The 26,540-nt window shown below is 43.1% G+C and overlaps 1 protein-coding gene across 1 annotated transcript in view; it reads left to right on the top strand.

Annotated features, from left to right (window-relative positions):
* The window catches only part of CNTNAP2 (contactin associated protein 2), a 3,158,824-nt gene that overhangs the window by 1,613,835 nt on the left and 1,518,449 nt on the right, over nucleotides 1–26,540 (top strand). Inside the window, exons 5-7 of the mRNA XM_077269131.1 lie at nucleotides 12,065–12,268; nucleotides 18,452–18,636; nucleotides 20,799–20,942. Coding sequence (XP_077125246.1) covers nucleotides 12,065–12,268; nucleotides 18,452–18,636; nucleotides 20,799–20,942 — 533 coding nt within the window. The remainder of the gene's footprint in view (nucleotides 1–12,064; nucleotides 12,269–18,451; nucleotides 18,637–20,798; nucleotides 20,943–26,540) is intronic.

Below are 26,540 nucleotides of genomic sequence, written 5' to 3'. Positions count from 1 at the left end.
TGTACCCCTGGAACCAATTATAAAGTGCCTACAGCCAGCCCATTTTTTTATGTTAGGCCTTTGAAGCCTGTCTGCGGTCCCTCCTTCCACTAGTCCTCCACTGGCCAGACCACTGCTGCCCGTGTACCCCTGGAACCAATTATAAAGTGCCTACAGCCAGCCCATTTTTTTATGTTAGGCCTTTGAAGCCTGTCTGCGGTCCCTCCTTCCACTAGTCCTCCACTGACCAGACCACTGCTGCCCGTGTACCCCTGGAACCAATTATAAAGTGCCTACAGCCAGCCCATTTTTTTATGTTAGGCCTTTGAAGCCTGTCTGCGGTCCCTCCTTCCACTAGTCCTCCACTGGCCAGACCACTGCTGCCCGTGTACCCCTGGAACCAATTATAAAGTGCCTACAGCCAGCCCATTTTTTTATGTTAGGCCTTTGAAGCCTGTCTGCGGTCCCTCCTTCCACTAGTCCTCCACTGGCCAGACCACTGCTGCCCGTGTACCCCTGGAACCAATTATAAAGTGCCTACAGCCAGCCCATTTTTTTATGTTAGGCCTTTGAAGCCTGTCTGCGGTCCCTCCTTCCACTAGTCCTCCACTGGCCAGACCACTGCTGCCCGTGTACCCCTGGAACCAATTATAAAGTGCCTACAGCCAGCCCATTTTCTTATGTTAGGCCTTTGAAGCCTGTCTGCGGTCCCTACTTTAAATACTCCTCCACTCACCACCAAGCTGCCTGCCCGTGTATCCATGTAACCGCTGTAAAACTGCCATGAGCCTATTGTTTGTTATGTTAGGCCTTTGATAGCCTGTCTGCGGTCCCTACTTTAAATACTCCTCCACTCACCACCAAGCTGCCTGCCCGTCTATCCATGTAACCGCTGTAAAACTGCCATGACTGCCTACTGTTTGTTATTTTAGGCCTTTGATAGCCTGTCTGCGGCCCCTACTTGCAATACTCCTCCACTGACCACAATGCTGCCTGGAGTGCCTGCCTGTGTATCCATGTAACCGATGTAAAACTGCCATGACTGCCTACTGTTTGTTATTTTAGGCCTTTGATAGCCTGTCTGCGGCCCCTACTTGCAATACTCCTCCACTGACCACAATGCTGCCTGGAGTGCCTGCCTGTGTATCCATGTAACTGATGTAAAACTGCCATGAGTGCCTACTGTTTGGTATTTTAGGCCTTTGATAGCCTGTCTGCAGCCCCTACTTGCAATACTCCTCCACTGACCACACCAATGCTGCCCGTGTACCCCTGGAACCTATTTAAAAGTTCATAGAGCCTAGTTATATATTTTATTTACTATTAATAAGGCCATGATGGACTACGCTGTACCACGCTACAAGCTAACCAGTCGACACTTCTTTTGCGAGAAAAGCCATCCCAACCCTCCACCAGCATGTAGAAGACCGCATTGTCCATGCACTCTGGCAATCTGTGAGTACAAAGGTGCACCTGACAACAGACGCATGGACCTGTAGGCATGGCCACGGAAGATTACGTGTCCATTACGGCGCAATGGGTTAATGTGTTGGATGCATGGTCCACAGGGGACAGCCTACTAAGTCTGTCTGCAGTCCCTAATTCAAATTGTCCTCCACTGTCTAAATCAGAGCTTCCACCTTCTGGCTTTCGGCCTATAGTATCAGAAATTAAACTGCATTTGGCCTTCAACTTTGGTTAGGGCCTACTAACGGCTTCTGCCCCTCCCTGGTGTTGCCCTCAACTAAATAAAGCTGAGCTTCAACCTTCTGCTCCAAATTACCATTTTAAAAAATGCAATAGGCTTTTCCGGCCTACTAAAGGTGTCTGTCTGTGTGCCCCTGCCTGGTGTTGTCCTCAACTGAATAAAGCTGAGCTTCAACCTTCCGGCTCTCATTAAGTGGTTTTTAAAAAACAAAATGGTGGTTAGGGCCTACTAACGGCTTCTGCCCCTCCCTGGTGTTGCCCTCAACTAAATAAAGCTGAGCTTCAACCTTCTGCTCCAAATTACCATTTTAAAAAATGCAATAGGCTTTTCCGGCCTACTAAAGGTGTCTGTCTGTGTGCCCCTGCCTGGTGTTGTCCTCAACTAAATAAAGCTGAGCTTCAACCTTCTGCTCCAAATTACCATTTTAAAAAATGCAATAGGCTTTTCCGGCCTACTAAAGGTGTCTGTCTGTGTTCCCCTGCCTGGTGTTGTCCTCAACTAAATAAAGCTGAGCTTCAACCTTCTGCTCCAAATTACCATTTTAAAAAATGCAATAGGCTTTTCCGGCCTACTAAAGGTGTCTGTCTGTGTGCCCCTGCCTGGTGTTGCCCTCAAATAAATAAAGCTGAGCTTCAACCTTCTGCTCCAAATTACCATTTTAAAAAATGCAATAGGCTTTTCCGGCCTACTAAAGGTGTCTGTCTGTGTGCCCCTGCCTGGTGTTGTCCTCAACTAAATAAAGCTGAGCTTCAACCTTCTGCTCCAAATTACCATTTTAAAAAATGCAATAGGCTTTTCTGGCCTACTAAAGGTGTCTGCCCCTCCCTGGTGTTGTCCTCAACTGAACAAAGCTGAGCTTCCACATTCTGGCTTTCGCCCTATACTATCAGATATTAAACTGCATTTGGCCTACTAGTGTGGTTAGGCCCTTGAAACAGTGTCTGCTGCTCTTGGGTTTGCTACTCCACTGAACAAAGCAATGCCGCCTGTTTAGTCCTGTTACCAATTTTGAACTGCATTTAGCCTACTTTATTCTTTGGCCCTATATCTGTTTCCTCCTCATCCTGCCCATTGCCCAGCCACTGCTAAATGAGTCTGCTGGTACATTGACCTAGACCACTACATTCCCCTTGTACTCTACACAGCCAGAATCTGACCCTGCTGAAAGTAAGGTTCCCCTTCCCGCATGTTATACCACCTTACACAGGGACAAAGAGGAAGGTGCAGATGAAAGTGCAGGTTCCTTCATCAGGTGGGGGGGCATACTCGTTGGCGACGTCACTGGCACAGGGCCCCTCAGAGTACGCAAAAGTGTCGCTGCTGGTGGGAGGCGCCCCCGCCATGCAAACACACCGCCGTACTTTGAGGGGCCCTGTGCCAGTGCCAATGCGAACGAGTGGGCCCCCCCCCCTGCTTGCTCAGGATCACAGCACTTGCAACGTTTAAATACTTACCTTTCCCTTCAACACCGCCGTGACGTAGTCCGCATTTCCTGGGCCCACGAAAAACTTGAGCCAGCCCTACTCCCCCCACAACTTTCCCCCAATTCCCTATGCCCAACTATTATTATACAGTTAATTAAGATTGGCAAGCTTCAGAAACAAGAATGGATGTTTTTGGCATTAAAATGGGCACTGTAGGTGTTTTCCTGGCCTCCACTCACTGCCGACTATGCTTCCCCATTGACTTGCATTGGGTTTCGTGTTTCGGTCGATCCCCGACTTTTAGCGATAATCGGCCGACTGCACTCGACTCGACTCTGGACAAAATCGGGTTTCCCAAAACCCTACTCGATCTTAAAAAAATGAAAGTCGCTCAACCCTACCGAGGATGTTGATGATTTTATTAGAGGCCAACTAGTTAGTACATTACCAGGAGTTGGTAGATCCATGGAATATAAATTGTCATCTTTATATGTAAAAACCTGTGGCAATCTACAAAATCTTTCAATCTCAAAACTCCAGAAAGAGTTTGGGCCAAAAACAGGCCAGATGTTGTACAGATTCTGCCGAGGGTTAGATGATCGGCCGATTATAAAAGAGAAAGAGAGAAAATCTGTATCAGCTGAAATCAACTATGGTATCCGGTTTACAAAGACCAGTGAAGCTCAGCGTGTTAGTCTCCTGATGATGCAGTTAAGTGGCCAAGCTAAGCGTGAAGTCACAGCATGGGCAACTGATCTAAAAGGTACTGTTGAACGCATATTTGCTGGATTAAAAGCTACATTTGAAACCACTACCAGCAGCAAAGCTAAAGTACGATTCTTTAATTGCAAACAAAAAGCTAATGAGGGCGTGAGAGATTTTGCCTTAAACCTGCAGGAAGCCCTTAAATCACTTACACTGGCTGAACCCATTTTTAACACAGGAGCCGATAAACTGCTAAGAGATCAATTTATTGAGGGACTCTACACCCCTTCTCACCGGGGGCATGTGAGCATGCTTGTTTTTAAGAACCCTGAATTGACATTTGCCCAATTAAAGGAGAGCGCTATACGTCTCCAGCTGGCAGAGGCACCTCGGGATCAGGATCTCACACAACCCCTGGCAGATGCACTTCAGCAACGGGGAATGCCAGTGACATCAGCTACGTCCGGTGCCAGTGCTAATTCCCTGGGGCCCATTACTAATGAGGCTCTTCACAGCAAAAGCTTGACTCTTTAACTGATGTTGTTGCTTCAATGGCTAAAACCATGCAGGAGATGAGAGAACCCAAGATGGAGTTGGCAAACCATAGAGAGGATGTTCCATGGATGAGGTCCCGGAGACATCCGACATGGAGAGGACGACCCCGTGACCGCTACCAACTGGATGGACAGCCCATTTGCCATTGCCAGCATCCAGGCCACTTTGCACGAAATTGTGATTTAAACGGGAATCCCCTGGGAATGCGGGCCGCTTCGCAGGAATGAATTTTTAAGGCCCAACACCATGGCACGACAGGTACATCGGAGGTCGACCCATCATCCCTATAGTGCTGGATGGAATTCCCCTCAACGCTTTGCTGGATACAGGTTCCCAGATTTCATCTATACCATATATCCTTTATAAAAGGTACTGGGCTGAGGTAGGTATTGATAAAGGACCCTCTGATGTTGAACTAGATATATGGGCCAGTAATGGTAAGTTGGTACCGAAACTAGGATTCAGGGAGATGACCATAAAGATTGGTAAAGCAGAATTGAAGAAACAGGGTATAATTGTCGTTGATGTTGACCGACAGAACTGTGAACCAACTGTATTGATAGGAATGAATGTGTTAGAGAACTGCTTTTCCGAAGTTATTTCTGTCTTACAACAAATTGCTGAAACTGCCCGATCCTGCCAGCAGAGAGTTCTCCGGAGGGAAATAAAAGTATTAATGTCAAGGCAACAGATAGATGTTGCAGGTGGAGAAATCGGCAGTGTGAGGGTGAGTGATTCAACGTCTATTGTAATCCCACCAAAAACAGAAATGCTGGTATGGTGTAGAGCGGCCATTGGTACTAAAGGACGAGACTATCAAGCCTTAATAGAACCAGTGTACACCGACAGCAGGCCCACTATACTCACGGCACGAGGGGTGGTCGAGGTACACCGGGGACGGGTGCCGGTACGACTTTTGAACTGTGGAGAGGAAGAGGTCACTTTGCCAAGGTACACTACAGTGGCAAAGTTATATACTGTTGACAACAATGCCATCACAACCGTTGAGCCCTTAGAATCGACCTGTCAGGTGGAAAATAACGGCTCAGATGGAGAATTGGAGGATTGGTGCCAACAGCTAGACGTGGGTGTAGATTCAACACCTACCCATCAAAGACAAGGGGTGTATAGATTAGTGACAGAATATGAACAGGTCTTCAGTAAACACCCATTGGACTTCGGACGGATAGAAGGGGTGGAACATACAATCCCCACCGGTGACCATCCCCCGATAAAAGGAAGATATAGACCCATACCGCCCGCTCACTATCAATGCGCGAAGGACATGCTGAGAGAGATGAAACAGGCCGGGGTAATAAGAGATAGTTGTAGCCCTTGGGCGGCCCCTCTGGTGATTGTAAAAAAAAAGGACAGAACCATGAGAATGTGCGTAGACTACCGGCGGATTAATAACATCACCCATAAATATGCCTATCCCTTGCCTAGGATAGAAGAGTCCTTGACTGCTTTGAAATCTGCTAATTATTTTTCCACCTTAGACTTAACAAGTGGGTATTGGCAAGTCGTTGTGGCTGAGAGAGATAAAGAAAAAACGGCATTCACCACACCAATGGGTCTAAGCGAATTTAATCGCATGCCGTTCGGAATCTGCAACGCATCCGGTACTTTCCAGCGACTGATGGAATGTTGCCTCGGACACAAGAACTTCGAGACCGTCCTCCTGTACCTAGATGATGTGATTGTCTATTCAAAGACTTATGAACAGCACTTAACAGACCTGGCAGAGGTGTTCGAAGCCTTATCCAAGTATGGTATGAAAATCAAACCATCCAAATGTCACCTTCTCAAGCCAAAGGTACAATACTTAGGGCATATCGTGAGTTCGGAGGGAGTAGCACCGGATCCCGAGAAAATAACTGCCATAAGGGATTGGCCAAGACCTACCAACGCAAAAGAAGTGAGGCAATTCTTGGGATTAGTGGGATGCTATCGTAGATTTATAAAAGGATTTACCAAATTGGCAGTGCCCTTGCAAGATGCTTTGATAGGGCAGACGAAGAAACCTTCAAACCGAAACCCTCCTTTTCAATGGAACGACGAAAGAGAAGACTCCTTTTAACAACTAAAGAAGGCACTAACTGGAGAAGAAGTTCTGGCGTACCCGGATTACCATCAACCTTTCATCCTCTACACCGATGCCAGTAATGTGGGATTGGGAGCGGTGCTGTCACAAAAGCAAGAAGGTCGGGAGAAAGTCATCGCCTTTGCAAGTAGAAAACTCCGGCCTACTGAAAGAAATTCTGAAAATTATAGCTCCTTCAAATTGGAGCTACTGGCAGTAGTTTGGGCTGTGACTGAACGTTTCAAACACTATTTGACTGGTGCAGAATTTATTGTCTATACTGACAACAATCCATTGACCCACCTAGACACGGCTAAATTACGTGCGTTAGAACAGTGATGGATAGCCCGGTTATCTAATTACAACTTCGTGATCAAGTATCGAGCAGGTCGCAAGAATGGAAATGCCGATGCCCTATCCTGGATGCCACACTTGAGAGATGTAGAAGAAGAAACGGGGGAGCTTGAAGAAATTGAACTACCAGCCTTTCATCAGCCCAAGGTAAAACATCGTCAGTCAAATACCTATCAGAAACAACAAGAAGTGAATTTTAATCCGTTAGCACACCATAGATGGGCTGACACCCAAGATAGCAATCCAGCTGTGAAGCTAGTGAAGGAACTATTGACTGAGCAAAGTGCATATCCTGATGAGGATGCCCCAGAAGAGACACATCAACTCTGGAAAGAGAGAGGCAAAATGTTCCTGTATCAAGGGAAACTCTGCAGAAGATACACCAATCCGAAAACACATGAATTGGTTTGGCAGATTATCGTGCCTAAACAAGATGTGAGGATGGTCCTCGAGGCTTACCACAATGGTGCTGGTCACTTTGGTTGGAAAAAGCTAGAAGTACTTCTGAGAGAAAGATTTTATTGGGTCGGGATGAGAAAATCAATCTAACAGTGGTGTAGAAACTGTGGCCCGTGCAACCTCAGAAGGAACGATCAAAAGAGCCAAAGAGCACCACTGCAGCCCATAATCACCAAACAACCACTTGAACTTGTAGCCATGGACCACGTGAAGTTGACACCGAGCCGGTCCGGTTACGTCTATGCCTTGACCATCGTGGATCATTATTCGCGCTTCTTGGTAGTAGTACCTGTAAAAGATCTGACTGCAAAAACAGCAGCCAAAGCGTTCCAAACGTACTTTTGTAGACCCCATGGATATCCGCAACAGGTTCTCACTGACCAGGGTACAGCCTTTGAATCAGAGATCTTCAGAGAATTCTGTAATATGTATGGTTGCAAAAGATCCGGACGACGGCCTATCATCTGCAAACAAACGGCTTATGTGAGAAGATGAACCATATTGTGATAGACCTACTAAAGACTTTACCTGAAACGGAAAGCAATCAATGGCCAGAGAAATTGCCTGACTTGGTGGATCTGTATAATCATGTCCCGGTGAGCTCTACCAACTGCACCCCAGCTTATCTTATGCGTGCAAGACCCGGCCAATTGCCAATCGATCTAGAAATGGGAATTCTGAAACCAGACGCAGAAGTTCAAGACTCCAATTGGAATGTCATACGGCAAAAGCAGTATCGGCAAGTGCAAGAGAGTGTGGAAAGAAGCCTCCAGCAAACCAGAGAAAGACAAGAGCGAACTTTCAACCAGAATGCTCTAGCAACTCCATTAAGACCGGGTGACCAAGTACTCAAGAGGAATCGTCGAACCAATAAACTGGATAATCAATGGGAAGCCGTACCCTACACAGTTTTACCAACAAGAATGGATAATCCTAAAATGTGTCTCATTAGCAAAAACGGAGGTTTAACATCTGTACTAGTGTCAAGAGACAATCTTAAATTATGTCTGGAAACGTTGAAAGAGCCAGAAGTTGTCCAGCCAGAATCAGAAGTCATTCAACCTATACAGGTTCAACCAGTAAAGGAAAAAGAGGAGGAAATGTATCACACCTGTATAGGAGACTTTCCCAAAACCCTACTAAGGCTACGTTCACATTTGCGGTCAGCGCCGCAGCGTCGGGCGCCGCAGCGGCGCCGCATGCGTCATGCGCCCCTATATTTAACATGGGGGCGCATGGACATGCGTTGTGCTGCGTTTTGCGCCGCATGGCCGCAAGCGTTGGACGCAAGAAACGCATCAAGTTGCATTTTTTTTGCGTCCAACTTTCGGCCAAAAAGGACGCATGCGGCGCAAAACGCAGCGTTTTAGCGTGCGTTTTGCCGCGTTTTTGTTTGCGTTGTGCGCTGCGGCGCCGACGCTGCGGCGCACAACGCAAATGTGAACGTAGCCTTACATACCATGGTGCAGTAGTGGTTCCCATGGTGGCCTTTTATCCAACACCGAATCCAATATTAGAAGTCCCAAGACAGGAAGAGGCTGACCCCGTACTACAAGAGGTTCCAGGTCAGGAAGAACAGATTCCTGATCAGAGTGATCCCATTCACGGTGGACTTTCCAACCCCATAGTGGTGGATTTATCTTTAGCAGAGAGGGCAGATACTATATCCGCAGTAGACGGTAGTACACCACATAAAGAGACACCGCTATTACGTAGATCCCAGCGTAGTACCCAGGGTCAATTGCCGGCCAGGTATGCGGATTACCAACTATAAGACTATAGTCATTGTTATCGTTCTGTAACGTTTAAGCCCAGTACCTACAGAGACTTACCTGTATGAACTTTTTGCATATTCTTGAACTTTTTATCAGCCCGGAAACACTAAATCAAAGCTCTGGAAAGACTGCTTTGTGAGCTTTGCTTCCTAGTACCTTCAAGGATAGAACTGTATTAATGGACGCTATTTGAAGTGGCTTTTTACAGAATTCCATTTTTTTTGTTTCTTTGAGTGGTTTTTGTAACTTTTCATTTTTAAGACTCTGTACATATCAATTGTTATTTCAAAATGTTATCATCCCACAGTCCCGGAGTACTGTTCTTAACTAAGGGGGGATGTGGCACCCCTAGGGGTATTTGCCACAAAAATAGTTATTGACACCAAATACAAATACTAGAATAGCAAGACTGCACTACCATCTCTGGCCAGAAGTGGGAGCTCCAGAGACTCCCCTTGATCTATTCTGGTCTGAGAAAAGGACTGGCAGTTGGGTTGAGGAGCTGAAAGTGAGAGGTCGTATAACTGAACTCCTAACAGCCCTATGACGGATTATAGGCCCGTAATACCCATAGTAGGAAAAGAGGAATAGAGAAAAAGGACATTGTGAGAACCGGGTAGCAATAACCTCTACCCAGAATAGGCGCAGAGACCGATACCGGATCCGTGGCTATATTCATTATATATAATACAGCAACCGGAAGGAAGTGAGGTGATATCAGCTTCACCAGGGTAAGACGCAACAACAGACACAGAATTCAGCGGTACTCCCAGAGGGGGTAAGCCGACATAAAAGGACTCGGGTTGTCCGTCGAACCAGAGCACAGAAGAGACAGATTGGGTCGGCAGCCAGTTCACATACAGCAGCAGGGCCATACAGAAACTGCGCATAATAAGAGGTGGAAATCCTGACAGGGTCAAAGTAATTCAGAGTTCTTAAACAGACTCCGGTGACAGTATTGGTTGCAAATCCCTTTTTGTTGAAGTAAACTGGTTAAACGTTTCAGCGCCTCAGTCTTTCATTTGGACAATAGCCATCGATCGAGGATCGGGGTCATCAAAGCTGAGAGGACCTGCTGCTGATCAAGTAAGTGTCTGTTACTTCATGATATCTCTTACATTGTGCATCGCCTGAGGCCACAGCACCGGGTCAAGCCACTAGTGACATCCCCCTCAAGAGACGGACCTCATTGATCTGGTGCTTGGTACCTCGGTCTCCCGGGCGTTACTCTTGCTAAGCAGGGGAGTCTAGACAGGGCATCTGCATTCCCATGCAACCTCCCTGGCCTGTGCTTGACATAAAAATTTAAATCCTGGAGTGCTAAAAACCATCTTGTCACCCAGGCATTCTTCCCCTTCCTTTCACTCATCCATCTCAAGGATGCATGATCTGAACTTACGGCCTAGCAGGTAATATCTCAGGGTGGACATAAGGTGGACAACCTCCCACCCACTCTATGGCTGTAAGCATAAAACTCAGCCCATTATGTAAATTAGTGGTTTACCCCTCACAGCACTTATTATGCTGGAGGAAAATCTATGTGTTTCATATTACTGACACCGTTAAGCGTAGTCAAACATTTCTTCCCTCCAGCACTTTACCAGTGACTTTGTCACAGAACATGCAGCTAAAAAATTTGGTTCAGGTCCGAACTTGACCTTGAATTTGACCCTGTACCCGAATCCAATAGAAGTTAATGGGAACCTGAAGTTCGATGCTTTAAAATGGCTGCAAAATGGTCATAGTCAGAGCTAGGGGGCTGCAAAAGGCTGAGGGCTGAGGCTAGCTACTTTCAGTCCAGTTAAAAAATTCACCTACAGAGCATGAGGCAGAATAGTCAGCCAGAAGCAGCTCACAAATTTCACCCACAGAGCATGTGGCACAGTACCACAATATTAGCAGCTTCCAAATTCCACCCACCGAGCATGGGGCACAATAACCCTACATTAGCAGCTTCCAAATTTCACCCATACAGCATGGATCAGAGTACCCCCTCAGAAGCAACTTACAAATTTCACCAACAGAGCACGGGACCGAGTACTCCTACATTAGCAGCTTACAAATTTCACTCACAGAGCATGGGCCAGACTACCCCTGCATTAGCAGGTAACACATTTCCCACACAGAGAATGGGGCAGAGTACCCCTATATTAGCAACTTCCAAATCTCACCCACAGAGCCAAACTTTTCTCTTCAGTAGCGTACAGTAGAGCAGCCACAGACAAAAAGATCGTGGTTTGATTCTGTATAGAAATAGCAGTTAAATGGGGGGTTGCTACTGTCAGTCTCAGCCACTTTGCCTTGGGACGCCTCTCCAATGCTATTACCTATCAGTTTAATAAAACACAGCTGGACTCCAATGAAGAAGTAGAACCATCTCAAGGAGGATCACAAGGAAATGGACAGCATGTGACTTAAATATGAGTGTCTGTGCAAAGGGTCTGAATACTTTATGACCATGTGATATTTCAGTTTTTCTTTTTTAATACATTTGCAAAAGTTTCTATATTTGTTTTTTTCAGTCAAGATGGGGTGCAGGAGGGTGTACATTAATGAGAAAAAAATGAACTTTTTAGAATTTCCCAAATTTCTGCAATGAAATTGAGTTAAAAATTTAAAGGGGTCAGAATACTTTCCGTACTTACTGTATTTGTTGTCAGGGTAGATTATTCGGCACTAGAGAAGTCTGAAAGGGTTACTTTTCTTTTCTCATTGAAAACAAATGAGCACTCAGACAAGTCAGGGGTTCATGTTTATGGGTGAGTCAACCAAATATTATATTATGGTACTGTTGCTCTAATATTGTATTTGCCTCTGAAACTGTAGCTCAAGGTAGCAAATTGTTAAGTTTTGATTTGTTTGTTTTTTTAAATTGAACTATTGTTATGCTGAAGTATAAAATGTTAATTTAGCTGTATGATGCATCCTTTAATGTGATTTTTTTTCCCAAAATCTCAATTTTAAAATATAAAATATAATATATAAATCCAAACTTTGATTTTTTTTCTTTTAATTTTCTTAGGGGCTGATGTAATCAACTTTGATGGCAATACCGTGCTATCCTATCAGTTCAAGGACCGGAAGATGGCAACTGAAAAAGATGTTATCTCACTAAAATTCAAAAGCTCGGCAAGTGAAGGAGTTCTCTTTCATGGTGAAGGACAACAAGGAGACTACATCACATTGGAACTGAAAAAATCCAAATTGGTTTTACAATTAAACCTAGGTATTACATTTATTTTAAATCTATTTAATAGTCACAGTATCAAATCATGACTATCCTTTCATATCTCAATCTCTGGACCTTGAATGAGTTGTAGCATGTTTTTTCACCACTTTTCCAGTTTTCCCCTCTGCAGTCTTTATTTCCTATTTAGCAATTGATTCTGAAAATGTGGAATGAAACTAGCTGTGACTCATCTACACAGTGCACAGTACACAGCAGAAAGGGATTCTTGTTTGCCACTCCTTAAGTAGCAGACAGACAGAAGCAGAAAATATATAGTGGAGATTATGTAGCAGTAGTGATCAGTGTAGATGTGAATCCAGACATGGGGTAAAGTAAAAAGCTTGTTGTTGTTCTGAACAACATTTCTCTGTTTACCTCTCCTAAATCTTTTAACTTTGCTCCTTACTCTGGATGGGCGAACCCAAACAGTAACGTTCGGGGTCTGTACCATCGCTGGGAAAATTTCGAAAGGCTCTCGCGCTGACATCAGTGAGGTGAGTTCAATGGCTGTCAACTCCGAGGGCCATTCAATGGCACCGCGAGCATGAAAACTTTCTCATGCTTGTGGTGACGTCAGACAGGTTAAAGGAGTTGATATCCATGGTCCCATTCTTGGCTATTAAAATCAACCTGCAGCTGTCTGCCTAGCCTTTGCTGGTTATTAATTATAAGGGGACACCATGTCATTTTTTGTGGTAGTCCCTCATTTTAATAGCCAGTAAAGGCTAAGTATACAGCTGTGAGCTTATATAATAGCCTGGGGTGCATCATTGGTATTACCCCCTTCCCAGGCTATAAACATCTACCACCAACCATCAGCGTTCCTTCTGCTGGTTAAGAAAATTATGCAGGAGCCCACACCATTTTTTGCAGAAAAATAATCTTTTAATCATTAAATACATGTACAGTAAGCTGCACACACTGTACTAATTGTATATGTCACTGACATCTGTTTATCTATCTATGCCGACACTACCACCATGACCAAAGGCGAATGCTGCCCGGATGAATAAAGTTAATTTCCTCCCAGCAACAGAACTCTAAATGGGGCCCCCATGTGGCATCAGAATGCTATAACCTGCAGGTTAACCTGTGACTAGCATTATTTTATATCACAGGTTCCCTTGACAGTATCAGTTGTGAAGCATTGTAGTTAAGCAATATATTCTGACTGTTGTATATGAACTTAAGGTATCCTGAACACTGATGACAGAGACTCATACACTCAGGCCATACATATACCTTCATAAAGAACCATCCAAATTATCAATTCAAGTCCATTTCCAATCTATCGTGAATACATGGCACACCTACAACTCATACAATTAGGCTTAGAAGTAATGTGACCATTCTTTTTAAAATAAATAGGCCCACTACCAAATGAATAACTTTTTAATGAAAATATTTGTATAATTTTTCATCATATTCTGGAAGCTATAATTTTGTCATTTATAGAGCCGTGATCCTCTATGATTGCATTAGTAATACACTACTTCATAGTGCTGTGTGTTACGTTATCCAGTCAATGTGTGATTGAGCAGTAAGCTATAAGTTCTACCTCAGGTTTTAGTGCATGACAGATTTGTAGGCCTCCAGCTGCCATAGCATCCCATCGGCACCCTGTGATCATTCTGCTGGACTGCTAATGGTCTGCCAGAGTGTTTTTCCTTTGTGAAACTCTGCATGTGCTACTGTCACGATTGATAGTGGTATTTGAGGGGTTACTGATCCTAGCAGTCACATCATGCACCTAACTGTGAGCATGTCAGGTTCCTACAGCTGATCGCACCAGAACAGAAGCTGTCCCAGGCGATCAGCATGATATATATATCCATCATAAGTCACATAGTGATGCGCTTTTGAAGGATATAAACTTAGAATTAAGGGGTTAAACATGTTCCCTAGTATTTTAGTGTTTCAATGCCGCTGTCAACTGTGGCCTTATATCCAATGCAGGGCATAGATAGTTTTCTAACTTAAAGGGAACCTTTCAGGTCCCCCATGCCCTAGAACCACCAGCAGTTGTGCCTAACAGTCCATTTATTACATTACACACAAACAGATCTTTAGAAAAAAGTTTCTAAAGTCCGTTTATTTTATGTAAATGAGGCTTTTGACTAGTCGATGGGGCATTAGTGACATCAGACTAGTTTCCTTTAAACTCAGATATGTAGTAAAATAATCTAGAATCTGACTTAAGATTCCTTTCTATTTGACATGTCAACCTAAATTTTCCATTTCATTCTCCAAAAATCTATTTTTATAATGAACAGACAGGCAACAAATTATTTCCTTGACATCTGTTACATAACTGGGGTTACTCAATTGTATCTGTGCAGTAAAGAAATTTGATCTTGGTAAGTATCCTGTACAAATGTAAAAATATTTCATGGATTTTATTCCCAAATATCAGTGCTATAATATTTTTTTCAATAACATATTTTTTTATTCAAATTTTATTTTTTTAACTAAAATTTGATAAGGACACTCTTTCCAATTATTCACAATGTGGTCATGTGGTCTTTACAGTTAATCACTATACTTTACGAGGGCCTCCATAGTTGCATACAAATTATTGTACTGCTTCTGGCATTAAAAGTCTGAAAACACAGGCCCCTATGACAGACATCTGTGCTGATGACCTGGACTCCCACTTCATAGAGAACATAGAGACTATCCATCAGGAAATCTGCTCACAGCCACCAAGTGCTGTGACTCCAATCCCCCCGCCTCCCCTCTGGCTCATTCTCCACATTTGATCCAATCACAGACGAAGTCTTTAGGCTCCTCTATTCTTCTCAACTTACTACATTCACCACTGACCCTATTCCTTCCCATCTCTTCCAGTCTCTCTCTCCAGTTGTCACTACTCACCTAACTACAATCTTCAATCTCTCCCTCTCTTCTGGCATTTTCCCCTCCTTTTTCAAACGCTCTATCATTATTCCATTATAAAAAAAAATCTCGATCCATCCTGCACAAATAACTACAGACCAGTCTCCATTCCCCTCTTTCATCTCTAAACTCTTGAAGCACCTGACCTACTCCCACCTTACCCGTTACCTTTTCATTTACTCTCTCTTAGGCCGGTTTCACACGTCAGTGTCTCCAGAACGTGAGGTGACAGTTTCCTCATGTACCGGAGACACTGACACACATAGACCCATTAAAATCAATGCATCTGTTCAGATGTCATTGATTTTTTGTGACCGTGTCTCCGTGTGCCAAACACGGAGACATGTCAGTGTTCGTGGGAGCGCACGTATTACACGGACCCATTAAAGTCAATGGGTCCGTGTAAAACACGCACCTCACACGGACGTTCTCCGTGTGGCATGCAGGAGACAGCACTACAGTAAGCGCTGTCCCCCCCACATGGTGCTGAAGCCGCTATTCATATCTTATGTGCAGCAGCGTTTGCTGCATAGAAGATATGAATAATAGTGTTTAAATGAAAGATCTATGTGTCCGCCGCCCTCCCACCCCCTGTGCGCCCCCCCACTGTTCAGAAAATACTCACTCGCTCCCTCGTTGGCTGTTGCTGCTTCCTGGTCTGGCCGCGGCTTCCACTGTATGCGGTCATGTGGGGCCGCTCATTTACAGTCATGAATAGGCGGCTCCACCTCCCATAGGGGTGGAGCCGCCTATTCATGACTGTAATCGGCGGCCCCACGTGACCGCATACAGTGGAAGCCGCGGCCAGGACAGGAAGCAGCGGGTGAGTATTTTCTGAACAGCGGGTCAGCGCACAGGGGGTGGGGGGGCGGCTGACACATAGATCTTTCATTTAAACACTATTATTCATATCTTCTATGCAGCCAACGCTGCTGCACAGAAGATATGAATCGCGGCTTCAGCACGATGCAGGGGACAGCGCGAAACTTTAGCACTGTCTCCTGCACGCTCCGTGTGGTACCCACTCGGCACACGGGCAGCACACGTGTGCCACACGTATGGCCTACGTGAGCTCACGGGCACGGATAACTCCGGTACCGATTTTTTCCGGTACCGGAATTATCTGGACGTGTGAGACTGCCCTTAGATCCATCACAGTCCGGGCTTCCCCCCCCCTACATTCTATAGAAACTGCACTCATCAAAGTAACCAATGACCTTCTGGCAGCAAAATGCTCATTCTTCTCGACCTCTCTGCAGCTTTCAAGACCGATGACCACCATCTCCAACTCTCTATGATCCAGGCAATAGGCATAAAGAACACTGCCCACTCCTGGTTCACTTCCTATCTTTCTGACCGCTCCTTCAGTGTACAGTTTGCTGGCTCCACTTTGTCTTCTCTTACTCTCACTGTTGGGGTCCCTCAGGGCTCAGTCCTTGGCCCTCTTCTCTTCTCTCTCTATACAGCCCCAATTGGACAGAATATCGGCAGATTTGGCTTTCAATACCATCTTTATGCTGATGACACATAACTGTACACTTCATCCCCTAACCTTACTCCTGCTGTACTATAGAACATCAGTGACTGATGAAATCAGCTGATATGTCCCAGAAAAGTTGCTGGCTTATTGATGAAGCACGCATCAAACAGGGGGAGGCGACCTATGACGTACCTATATGTCATAGGTTGTAAAGAGGGTTAAACATAACCTAAGATGGTTATACTCTACACGATGTTTAATTGGTCAGTCACATAATCACACATCCAGAAATCAACAAAAATGAATGGGATTGGTCAAAACTAGAGATGAACAGACCAGGCAAAATTTAAATTTGTCTGCTCGTATTGATTAGTCTCTTCGAACTTCATTTCTTCTATTATGCTCTGGGTTCTCTGCAGACCCCAGAATATAATAAAAGTATTCTGTGAAAAAAATTGAAAAAATCCTTACACTCACCATACGCTCACCATACTGGAGATTTTAGTACTCACAGTGGGATTCAGAAACTTGCATCAAGAACTGGACGTGTGATAATGAGTAGGGAAGAGATCAGATAGGTGACTGATAATATGAGTATAAGGATTTTTTAGTTTTTGTAAATGTTTTAATGGACCCTTAAAATTCATAAAAATGATTGCCAGCAGGCACCAATTTGTTGAATAACCGTGGAAGTGAATTACAAAAAAACCCCAGCACTTTTGCAAATGCAGATTTGTGTAAAATTTGAGTGGAATTCAATTTTGTTCAGATATATTTACTGATCACTAGACTAAACCTGTACTGAAACTCCAACTTTTAGACTTGTTCAGAGTCAAGTAAACTTTGTTTTCATTTAGTTGCAAGCAAAATTTCCTAAAATATCTTAGTGAGTATGAAACAATATTTATATGGGAACTTTATATTTGTCAATTTGGGTGCAAGATTATTCACTTCAGGTTTTCTCCATTCCAACAAAAGTTTTGTCTGGAAGGGGCAAAGCAGTAAAGGAAATCTGTCAGTAGGTTTTTGCTACATCATCTATAATGTAGGAAAAGAGACCCTGATTCCAATGATGTATCACTTAGCTAACTGGTTACAGTAGTTGTGACACAATCATATTATTACATGAAGCATGTAGCAGAGCTGAGAAAGCTAACCCCGCCCACAATACAGCCTTCTGTGCATTGTTTATTGACAGTGAGCTGCTTGTCAAAGGAGGGAACATCATTGCTTTAACAGGCGTTTGAGTCCTAGTCCAGGCAGTGATAATATCCTGGTGATAAAACATTCATAGTAAGTAAACAATAACACAGCCTGATATTGCTGAATTCAGAGATTTAACCCCTTCATCATGCTGTCTTCAGATTACATAGCAAAAAAAGGTTCCCTTTTAGTTACTTACCAGAGCAAAGGATTACCTAACGCAATGGTGGTAGCATGCATAGCGATGCAGACCTAAAGTTGTCTGCAGACACTTATATAAAGTACATAAACATGGTGTGATAGAGTAAGATAATGATGGGCTGCAGTTGCTCCTGTTTTCTGTAAATGGACATTATATTTGTTGAAATATGTTTTATTGTCTAAATGCTTACTAGTGTTACTTTCAACTTACTACATTATAACATTATTAACTATACTGTATATTCATTGCAAACCTACAAAAAAATTAGAAGTGGTTGGAATGTGGGGAAGAAACATGTTTTGATGAAATTCTATAATTTTGATAGCACTATTATACATAATCTATTGTATACAGTTTTCATATGCAGTCAGTAAATTAATCTTGCTTCTTCCTATACCAGGAAGTAACCAATATGGAAACATTTATGGCCATACCACGGTAACAACTGGAAGTCTTCTAGATGACCATCATTGGCACTCGGTTATAATAGACCGCCATAAAAAGCATATAAACCTTACACTTGACAACCACGTACAGTATTTTAAAACTAATGGAGAATTTGTTAAATTGGACCTGGATTTTGAGGTAAAGAGAAATTTAAATTTTTTGGTTTGCTTCTTTTATGACCATACTTCTTCGTTAATTGTGTAGTTTTTTTCACCTTCTTAATATTGCTCTCTAAGTCACTTTGTAATGTTATATTTATGTTAAATATAAAGGTTCCTCTAATAGGTAACAGATGATAAGATATTATTTAAGAGGGAAGGTTTTATAAAATATTTTCTTATTAAAAGGGTTTTTTCACAAGTCTATCACTGTGTTTCCCAGTGCTGCAGTCTGTGGGGAATCCTGACTGTCAGTTATAATCTGTGGGGAAACCTGAGAATAAGTGTTGCATTTCGCTGCAGAGTAACCACCCGTGGAACTAAGCATTACATAGTGCACTATAAAATAAATATATCTTTGTACCGTGTTAGCCAGGAGATAGAAAAATATTTACATTTGAGAGTCCTCAGTGGATGATACCTTTTAATGGCTAATTGAAAAGATGGTAACAAATTGCAAGCTTCTGAGATTTCTTACTTCTCTTCCTCAGGCATGGTATCTGAAGAAACACTAACATATGCACCAAAAAGCAGAGGCATGGCATAATAAATGGACATTACAATAAACAAACAAACTGAGCTCAGAGACTTAATCTGGGCATGAACTTTGGCAATAACCCAAAACACCGTGTCAACAAATTGAGATTCTGATTTGGCTTTTATCCAAAGTCATAGTGAAAGACTCGTTAAAGGATCGAAAATGACTTGTAGGATCGCTACTTCCAACAGGTGGCGATATAGCGTTCAAGTCCTCTTCCTCTCTGAAGAGGAAATTTGCATACAAAATCTGAGGAATCTGCATCAGAGACAGTAAGGGCACCAGGCCTCTGATCTTACATGGATATTGGGACTATAAAACTTTCACACCAGGAATCTAATCCATATTATGTCATGCCTCTGCTTTTTGTGTGCATATATTTGTGTTTTTCTTCAGTCACTTTGTTATGCCATGCCTGAGGAAAAGACCTTAGAAGTCTCGAAAGCTTGCAATGTGTTACCATCTTTTTAGTTAGTATCAACCACTGAGGACTCTCAATTCTAAATATTTTTCTAAAAAGTCAAAGAATTGTTTGTGTAATGCAGGGCAGAGTCTCCAAACAAAATTCTTCACACAGGCAAAGATATGAAGATGATGATCAGAGGACCCATTCTATTAACTCAGATTTCCTTAAAGGAAACCTGTCACCCCCAAAATCGAAGATGAGCTATGCCCACCGGCATCAGGGGCTTATCTACAGCATTCTGTAATGCTGTAGATAAGCCCCTGATGTATCCTGAAAGATGAGAAAAAGAGGTTAGATTATACTCACCTGGGGGGCGGTCCCACTGTTGTCCAATCCGATGGGCATCGCGGTCCGGTCCGGGGCCTCCCATCTTCATAGGATGGCTTTCTCTTCTTGACTTCATGCTGCGGCTCCGGAGCAGGCGTACTTTGTCTGCCCTGTTGAGGGCAGAGCAAAGTACTGCAGTGCGCAGGCAACGGGCCTCTCTGACCTTTCCCGGCACCTGCGCACTGCAGTACTTTCCCTCAACAGGGCAGACAAAGTACGCCTGCGCCGAAGCCGCAGCGTGAATACAAGGAGAGGACATCATCACAAGAAGATAGGAGGCCCCGGACTGGACCGTGGCGCCTATTGGACCGGACCGCAGCGGGACCGCCCCTGGGTGAGTATAATCTAACCTCTTTTTCTCATCTTTCAGGTTACATCGGGGGCTTATCTACAGCATTACAGAATTACTGTAGATAAGCCCCTGATGCCGGTGGGCTTAGCTCACCTTCGATTTTGGAGGTGACAGGTTCCCTTTAACATAATATATGAAAATGAATTTTTTTTACTAGACAATGTCTTTTGGTATATTAAAAAAATGCCATATTTCTTGCTTGCAAACACATACGTGTTATAAATTTTCATGGGGATTGCACATATAACTAAAGACTTTGCTTTGGCATTAACTGGTATAAATTTGTATTCAGCATAGTCAAAAAATAACAAAACAAAACATATTTTTTGTGGCAATATGTCAAAGCATATCTTTGTGTGTATTAATAAAATGCTTACAATAAACTGATACCTTTTTATATTCAAATGTACATATATAAAAAATAGCAGTAATAATAAAATAGTTCAATTTCCTTTCCAGCTAACATTTGGAGGTATGCCACTGTCTGGAAAGCCAAGCTCAAGCGGCAGAAGAAATTTCAAGGGCTGTATGGAAAGCATTAAGTACAATTCACTAAATATTACTGACCTTGCAAGGAGAAAGAAGATGAATTCCTATAATGTGGTATGTTGTATATCTTGGACCTTCCTTTCTCTGAGTATGTAAAATATGATACATTTTACAAATGCTTACATGACCATTAAGGGATTATTCCCACAATAGCAATATTTTTTTTTTACAAATTACAATAATCTGCATGGCTGTTTTTAGTATACGCTAGAAATCCAACATAGCATTTTTTTTTTCTTGTGCCTTTACATTTTTTTTTCATTTTTTTCCTCCCTTTTAATGCATCAATCATCACAGAGCTGAACCATCGGTTTTATTCTCATCTGCTAAAATATTTCCTAGAAGCACACTGCTTCTTCTCAGTGCTGCAGCAGACCCCTCTGCTCTCATTTGCGCTAATTAAAATCTTGTAAGGTTGCTTTTTAAAAAAAATATATATTCACATCCAATAACCAATGTAATGGGTAATCAAATTGATAGGTTGACGTATATACATCATACAAATATATTTTTTTTACTTATAATGTGCATTTGGAAGTTCCAGTGTCCTTTAATAAAAAGAAAGAGAAGGATGGAATATGGACAAGTTTTATTTGTATAAATGAGTTAATATTAATAGGTTTGAATTTAGTGACCGTGACTCACTATTTATCCAATATTTATTACCATTTAAATTCAACATTTCATTGGTGGTTCATACAGATATTCATAGCACAATCATGTTCTCATCTGCATGCGTAGTAGAGCCAAGCATAGTTGAGCTGTGGTAAATTTCAGCTGACTAAGCAAAAATGATACTATGAAAGTGTCTGGAGGCTGTTCTATTAGCAGGGTCATTGGGTGCATCTTTTTCATGAATTAAACATTGTTATTGGGTGCCTTTGCATTTCGTATCAGTAGGATCCTGAGAGCATGATCGTGCTTCCTCCTCCTGGCATAGTTGAGCATAGCAAACTGAGCTGTGGTACAATTGGCCTGTCAGAACAGTGAAGATGTTGTGAAGGTGTCTGAGGATTGTTTTATTAGACAAAGTAAATAAGTGCATCTGTGCATGCGAGACTGACAACATTAGAACTACTTGAGGACAGACAGAGTGGAAAGGAGAATGAAGCGCTCTGGAGGAGGCATCTTGGGGTGTGAAGCTGCACATCAATGCAAATTAAAAAATACGTTGTTTTGATACACATGATTAATTCTGTATGTGTTGAAAAGTGAGACCACTTTATGATTTTAGAAATGACCCTTTCAAAAGCAATAGGCTGCTGCCTTTGCTTTATTACTTTTTAATCAATATAGGTTTAGCCATGCGTGGTATGTAAAGAATACCATAGTCTGAATACTTATTATTTTAACGCAGCTACTGTAAATAAAGATGTTTTCTGTCATTTAAAAAGAAAGTTAAAATTAAAAAATTAAAACACTGTTGTCATAGAGAAAAACTAAAATCCATAAGACCTCTCCAGGGGGGGGGGGACATGTACACCTCACATTGAAAATATGGGCAAGAGAGGAAACTAATTATAACAGGAGAAGAGCTGACACTCCAACCTCCTTTGAAGTGGAACCAATTAAAAGAGGGGAAATAGAGAAATGATGCTTCAACCTCCTTTGAAGCAAAAACCTCCTGCTATGGTCAGGTGATTAAAGCAGGATATCAGTTTGGAAAAAAATACAACAAGCCTTGAGATCTAGTCATGCAGACGTGGGCAATTACACTTCCCAGGCCAAATCTTCTCTTCAAAGGAAAACTGGACAATGGCAGTAGACTTTGTGTCTTTGATGAACAGATATAAATATTGGGGTTTACATTGACCTAATGGTTGAGGGAGAAAGAATTTTGGCACCGTAGTAAGGAAAAAACAAAGCACATTCATTCACATCACTTTTAGGACCATTCTAACCCCATCAACTTAATAATGACCGGATACATGATGTTATACCTGTCATAGTTCATATCTATCGAAAAATAAAATTGCGATATGAAACATGATGATAATATTTACAGTCTGGGACCTTCAGGAGTGGGGATATCCTGTAAGTTGGGGATTTCCTAAAATCCTGAAGAGCTGAGCACATCCCATAACCAGCCATCATGAAGGGGAGGTATGTGAGTGTAACTTTGATCTAATAAAAAGACAAAATTGGCTTTGGGTCACCACTCATTCTGGAAGACACAAGCTCGCTGTGAGAATGTACTCTTTTCCAAATTGGAGTGCTTCCCTCTGCTAAGCTCTTAGACATTTCCGTGATATCATGTTTAGCAATTCTTTTTGCTATTCCTTTGTATTTCATGTAGTTATATATGTGTTGGAATCGGAGGTGTACAGTATATGCCATTCGCTCACTGTGGGTTCCCGAATAACTGGCCTAGTAATGGAAGCAGCTGCCTGCCTGTTCTAAAAACCACATTCAAGAAGTTTATTAACCCTTTTTGTGCTTCACAGAAACTGAAGCAATGTGGAAGGAAAAAATTTACATTTAACTTATTCTTTACAAACATTTTACTTCAGAACCAATTTTGTTATTTTAACAAGTGTAAAAAGAGAAAATGAACAGCAAAATTTGTTGTTCAATTTCTTCTGAATATGCTGATACTCCATATGTGGGGGTAAACCTGTTATGACCCCAATGGCAGAGGGTCTCAGGAATCAATACCAAGTCTGCAAACACAAAAAAACAGCTCATAGGGCAGTGGTAACTGGGCTGACCATATATCTAATCCTAGCACCACAAATAGAAGTAGCCGGGGAACGTGCCTACGTTGGTTCTAGACGTCTCGCGCCAGCCGGAGAACTAACTAACCCTAGAAGGGAAAAGAAAGACCTTTCTTGCCTCCAGAGAAAAGACCCCAAAAGTTGGATACAAGCCCCCAACAAATAATAACGGTGAGGTAAGAGGAAAAGACAAACATAAGAATGAGCTAGGTATTTAGCAAAGAGAGGCCCACTAGCTAATAGCAGAATATAGTAAGATGACTTATATGGTCAGCAAAAATCCTATTAAAATATCCACGCTGGATATTCAAGAACCCCCGAACCGTCTAACGGCCGGGGGGAGAACACCAGCCCCCTAGAGCTTCCAGCAAGGTCAGAAATCAAATTTAGTACAAGCTGGACAAAAATAGTAGCAAAGCAAGTAACTAAAAAAACAAAGAAGCAAGACTTAGCTTAATTTTGCGAGAGCCAGGACCAGCAGACAGGAGCAACAGAAGGATCTGATTACAACGATGCCAGGCACTGGACTAAGGATAAAGGAAGTTAATATAGCGACACCCCTGGACTAACGACCCAGGTGAGTGCCAAACAGAAAAAAAGACAATCCCAGAGTCATACCACTAGTGACCACAAGAGGGAGCCAAAAAGTCTAATTCACAACATAAACCACTGTCTAGGCACATGGCAGAGCTTGGAAGGGAAGGAGTGCCGTTTGAATTTTTCAATGCAGAATTGGCTGGAATTGAGATCGGACGCCATTTCGCGTTCGGAAAGACCCTGATGTGGAAAACCCCACCAATGACACCATTTTGGAAACTAGACCCCTTAACCCCTTTCTGACATCAGACGTACTATCCCGTCGAGGTGGGGTGGGCCCGTATGACCACCGACGGGATAGTACGTCATACGCGATCGGCCGCGCTCACGGGAAGAGCGCGGCCGATCGCGGCCGGGTGTCAGCTGCATATCGCAGCTGACATCCGGCACTATGTGCCAGGAGTGATCACGGACCGCCCCCGGCACATTAACCCCCGGCACACCGCGATCAAACATGATCGCGGTGTACCGGCGGTATAGGGAAGCATCGCGCAGGGAGGGGGCTCCCTGCGTGCTTCCCTGAGACCCCCGGAGCAACGCGATGTGATCGCGTTGCTCTGAGGGTCTCCTACCTCCCTCCTCGCCGCAGGTCCCGGATCCAAGATGGCCGCGGCATCCGGATCCTGCAGGGAGGGAGGTGGCTTACCGAGTGCCTGCTCAGAGCAGGCGCTGGTAAGCCTGCAGCCCTGCACAGCAGATCGCAGATCTGACAGAGTGCTGTGCACACTGTCAGATCAACGATCTGTGATGTCCCCCCCTGGGACAAAGTAAAAAAGTAAAAAAAAAATTCTCCACGTGTGTAAAAAAAAAAAAAAAAAAATCCTAAATAAATAAAAAAAATATATATTTATTATTCCCATAAATACGTTTCTTTAGCTAAATAAAAAAAACAATAAAAGTACACATATTTAGTATCGCCGCGTCCGTAACGACCCAACCTATAAAACTGCCCTACTAGTTAACCCCTTCAGTAAACACCGTAAGAAAAAAAAAACGAGGCAAAAAACAACGCTTTATTATCATACCGCCAAACAAAAAGTGGAATAACACGCTATCAAAAAGACTGATATAAATTACCATGGTACCGCTGAAAATGTCATCTTGTCCCGCAAAAAACGAGCCACCATACAGCATCATCAGCAAAAAAATAAAAAAGTTATAGTCCTGAGAATAAAGCGATACCAAAATAATTATTTTTTCTATAAAATAGTTTTTATCGTATAAAAGCGCCAAAACATAAAAAAAATGATATAAATGAGATATCGCTGTAATCGTACTGACCCAACGAATAAAACTGCTTTATCAATTTTACCAAACGCGGAACGGTATAAACGCCTCCCCAAAAAGAAATTCATGAATAGCTGGTTTTTGATCACTCTGCCTCACAAAAATCGGAATAAAAAGCGATCAAAAAATGTCACGTGTCCGAAAATGTTACCAATAAAAACATCAACTCGTCCCGCACAAAACAAGATCTCACATGACTCTGTGGACTCAAATATCGAAAAATTATAGCTCGCAAAATGTGGTAACGCAAAAAATATTTTTTGCAATGAAAAGCGTCTTTCAGTGTGTGACGGCTGCCAATCATAAAAATCTGCTAAAAAACCAGCTATAAATGTAAATCAAACCCCCCTTCATCACCCCCTTAGTTAGGGAAAAATAAAAAAATTAAAAAATGTATTTATTTCCATTTTCCCATTAGGGTTAGGGTTAGGGCTAGAGTTAGGGCTAGGGTTAGGGTTAGGGTGAAGGCAAGGGTTAGGGCTAGGGTTAGGGTTAGGGCAAGGGTTGGGGCTAGGGTTAGGGTTAGGGTTGGGGCTAGGGTTAGGGTTAGGGTTAGGGCTAGGGTTGGGGCTAGGGTTAGGGCTAGGGTTAGGGCTAGGGTTAGGGCTAGTGTTACGGCTAGTGTTAGGGCTAGTGATAGGGCTAGGGTTATTGCTAGGGTTAGGGCTAGGGTTAGGGCTAGGGTTGGGGCTAGGGTTGGGGCTACAGTTAGGGTTGGGGCTAAAGATAGGGTTAGGGTTTGGATTACAATTACGGTTGGGAATAGGGTTGGGTGTGTCTGGGTTAGAGGAGTGGTTAGGGTTACTGTTGGGATTAGGGTAAGGGGTGTGTTTGGATTAGGGTTTCAGTTATAATTGGGGGATTCCACTGGTTAGGCACATCAGGGGCTCTCCAAACGGGACATGGCATCCGATCTGAATTCCAGCCAATTCTGCGTTGAAAAAGGAAAACAGTGCTCCTTCCCTTCAGAGCTCTCCCGTGTGCCCAAACAGGGGTTTACCCAACATATGGGGTATCAGCGTACTCAGGACAAATTGTACAACAAATTTTGGGG

This window comes from Ranitomeya variabilis, chromosome 6 (genome assembly GCF_051348905.1).
Source record: "Ranitomeya variabilis isolate aRanVar5 chromosome 6, aRanVar5.hap1, whole genome shotgun sequence".
NCBI classification, from domain to species: Eukaryota; Metazoa; Chordata; class Amphibia; order Anura; family Dendrobatidae; genus Ranitomeya; species Ranitomeya variabilis.
This window is presented reverse-complemented; position numbering and strand designations above follow the sequence as displayed.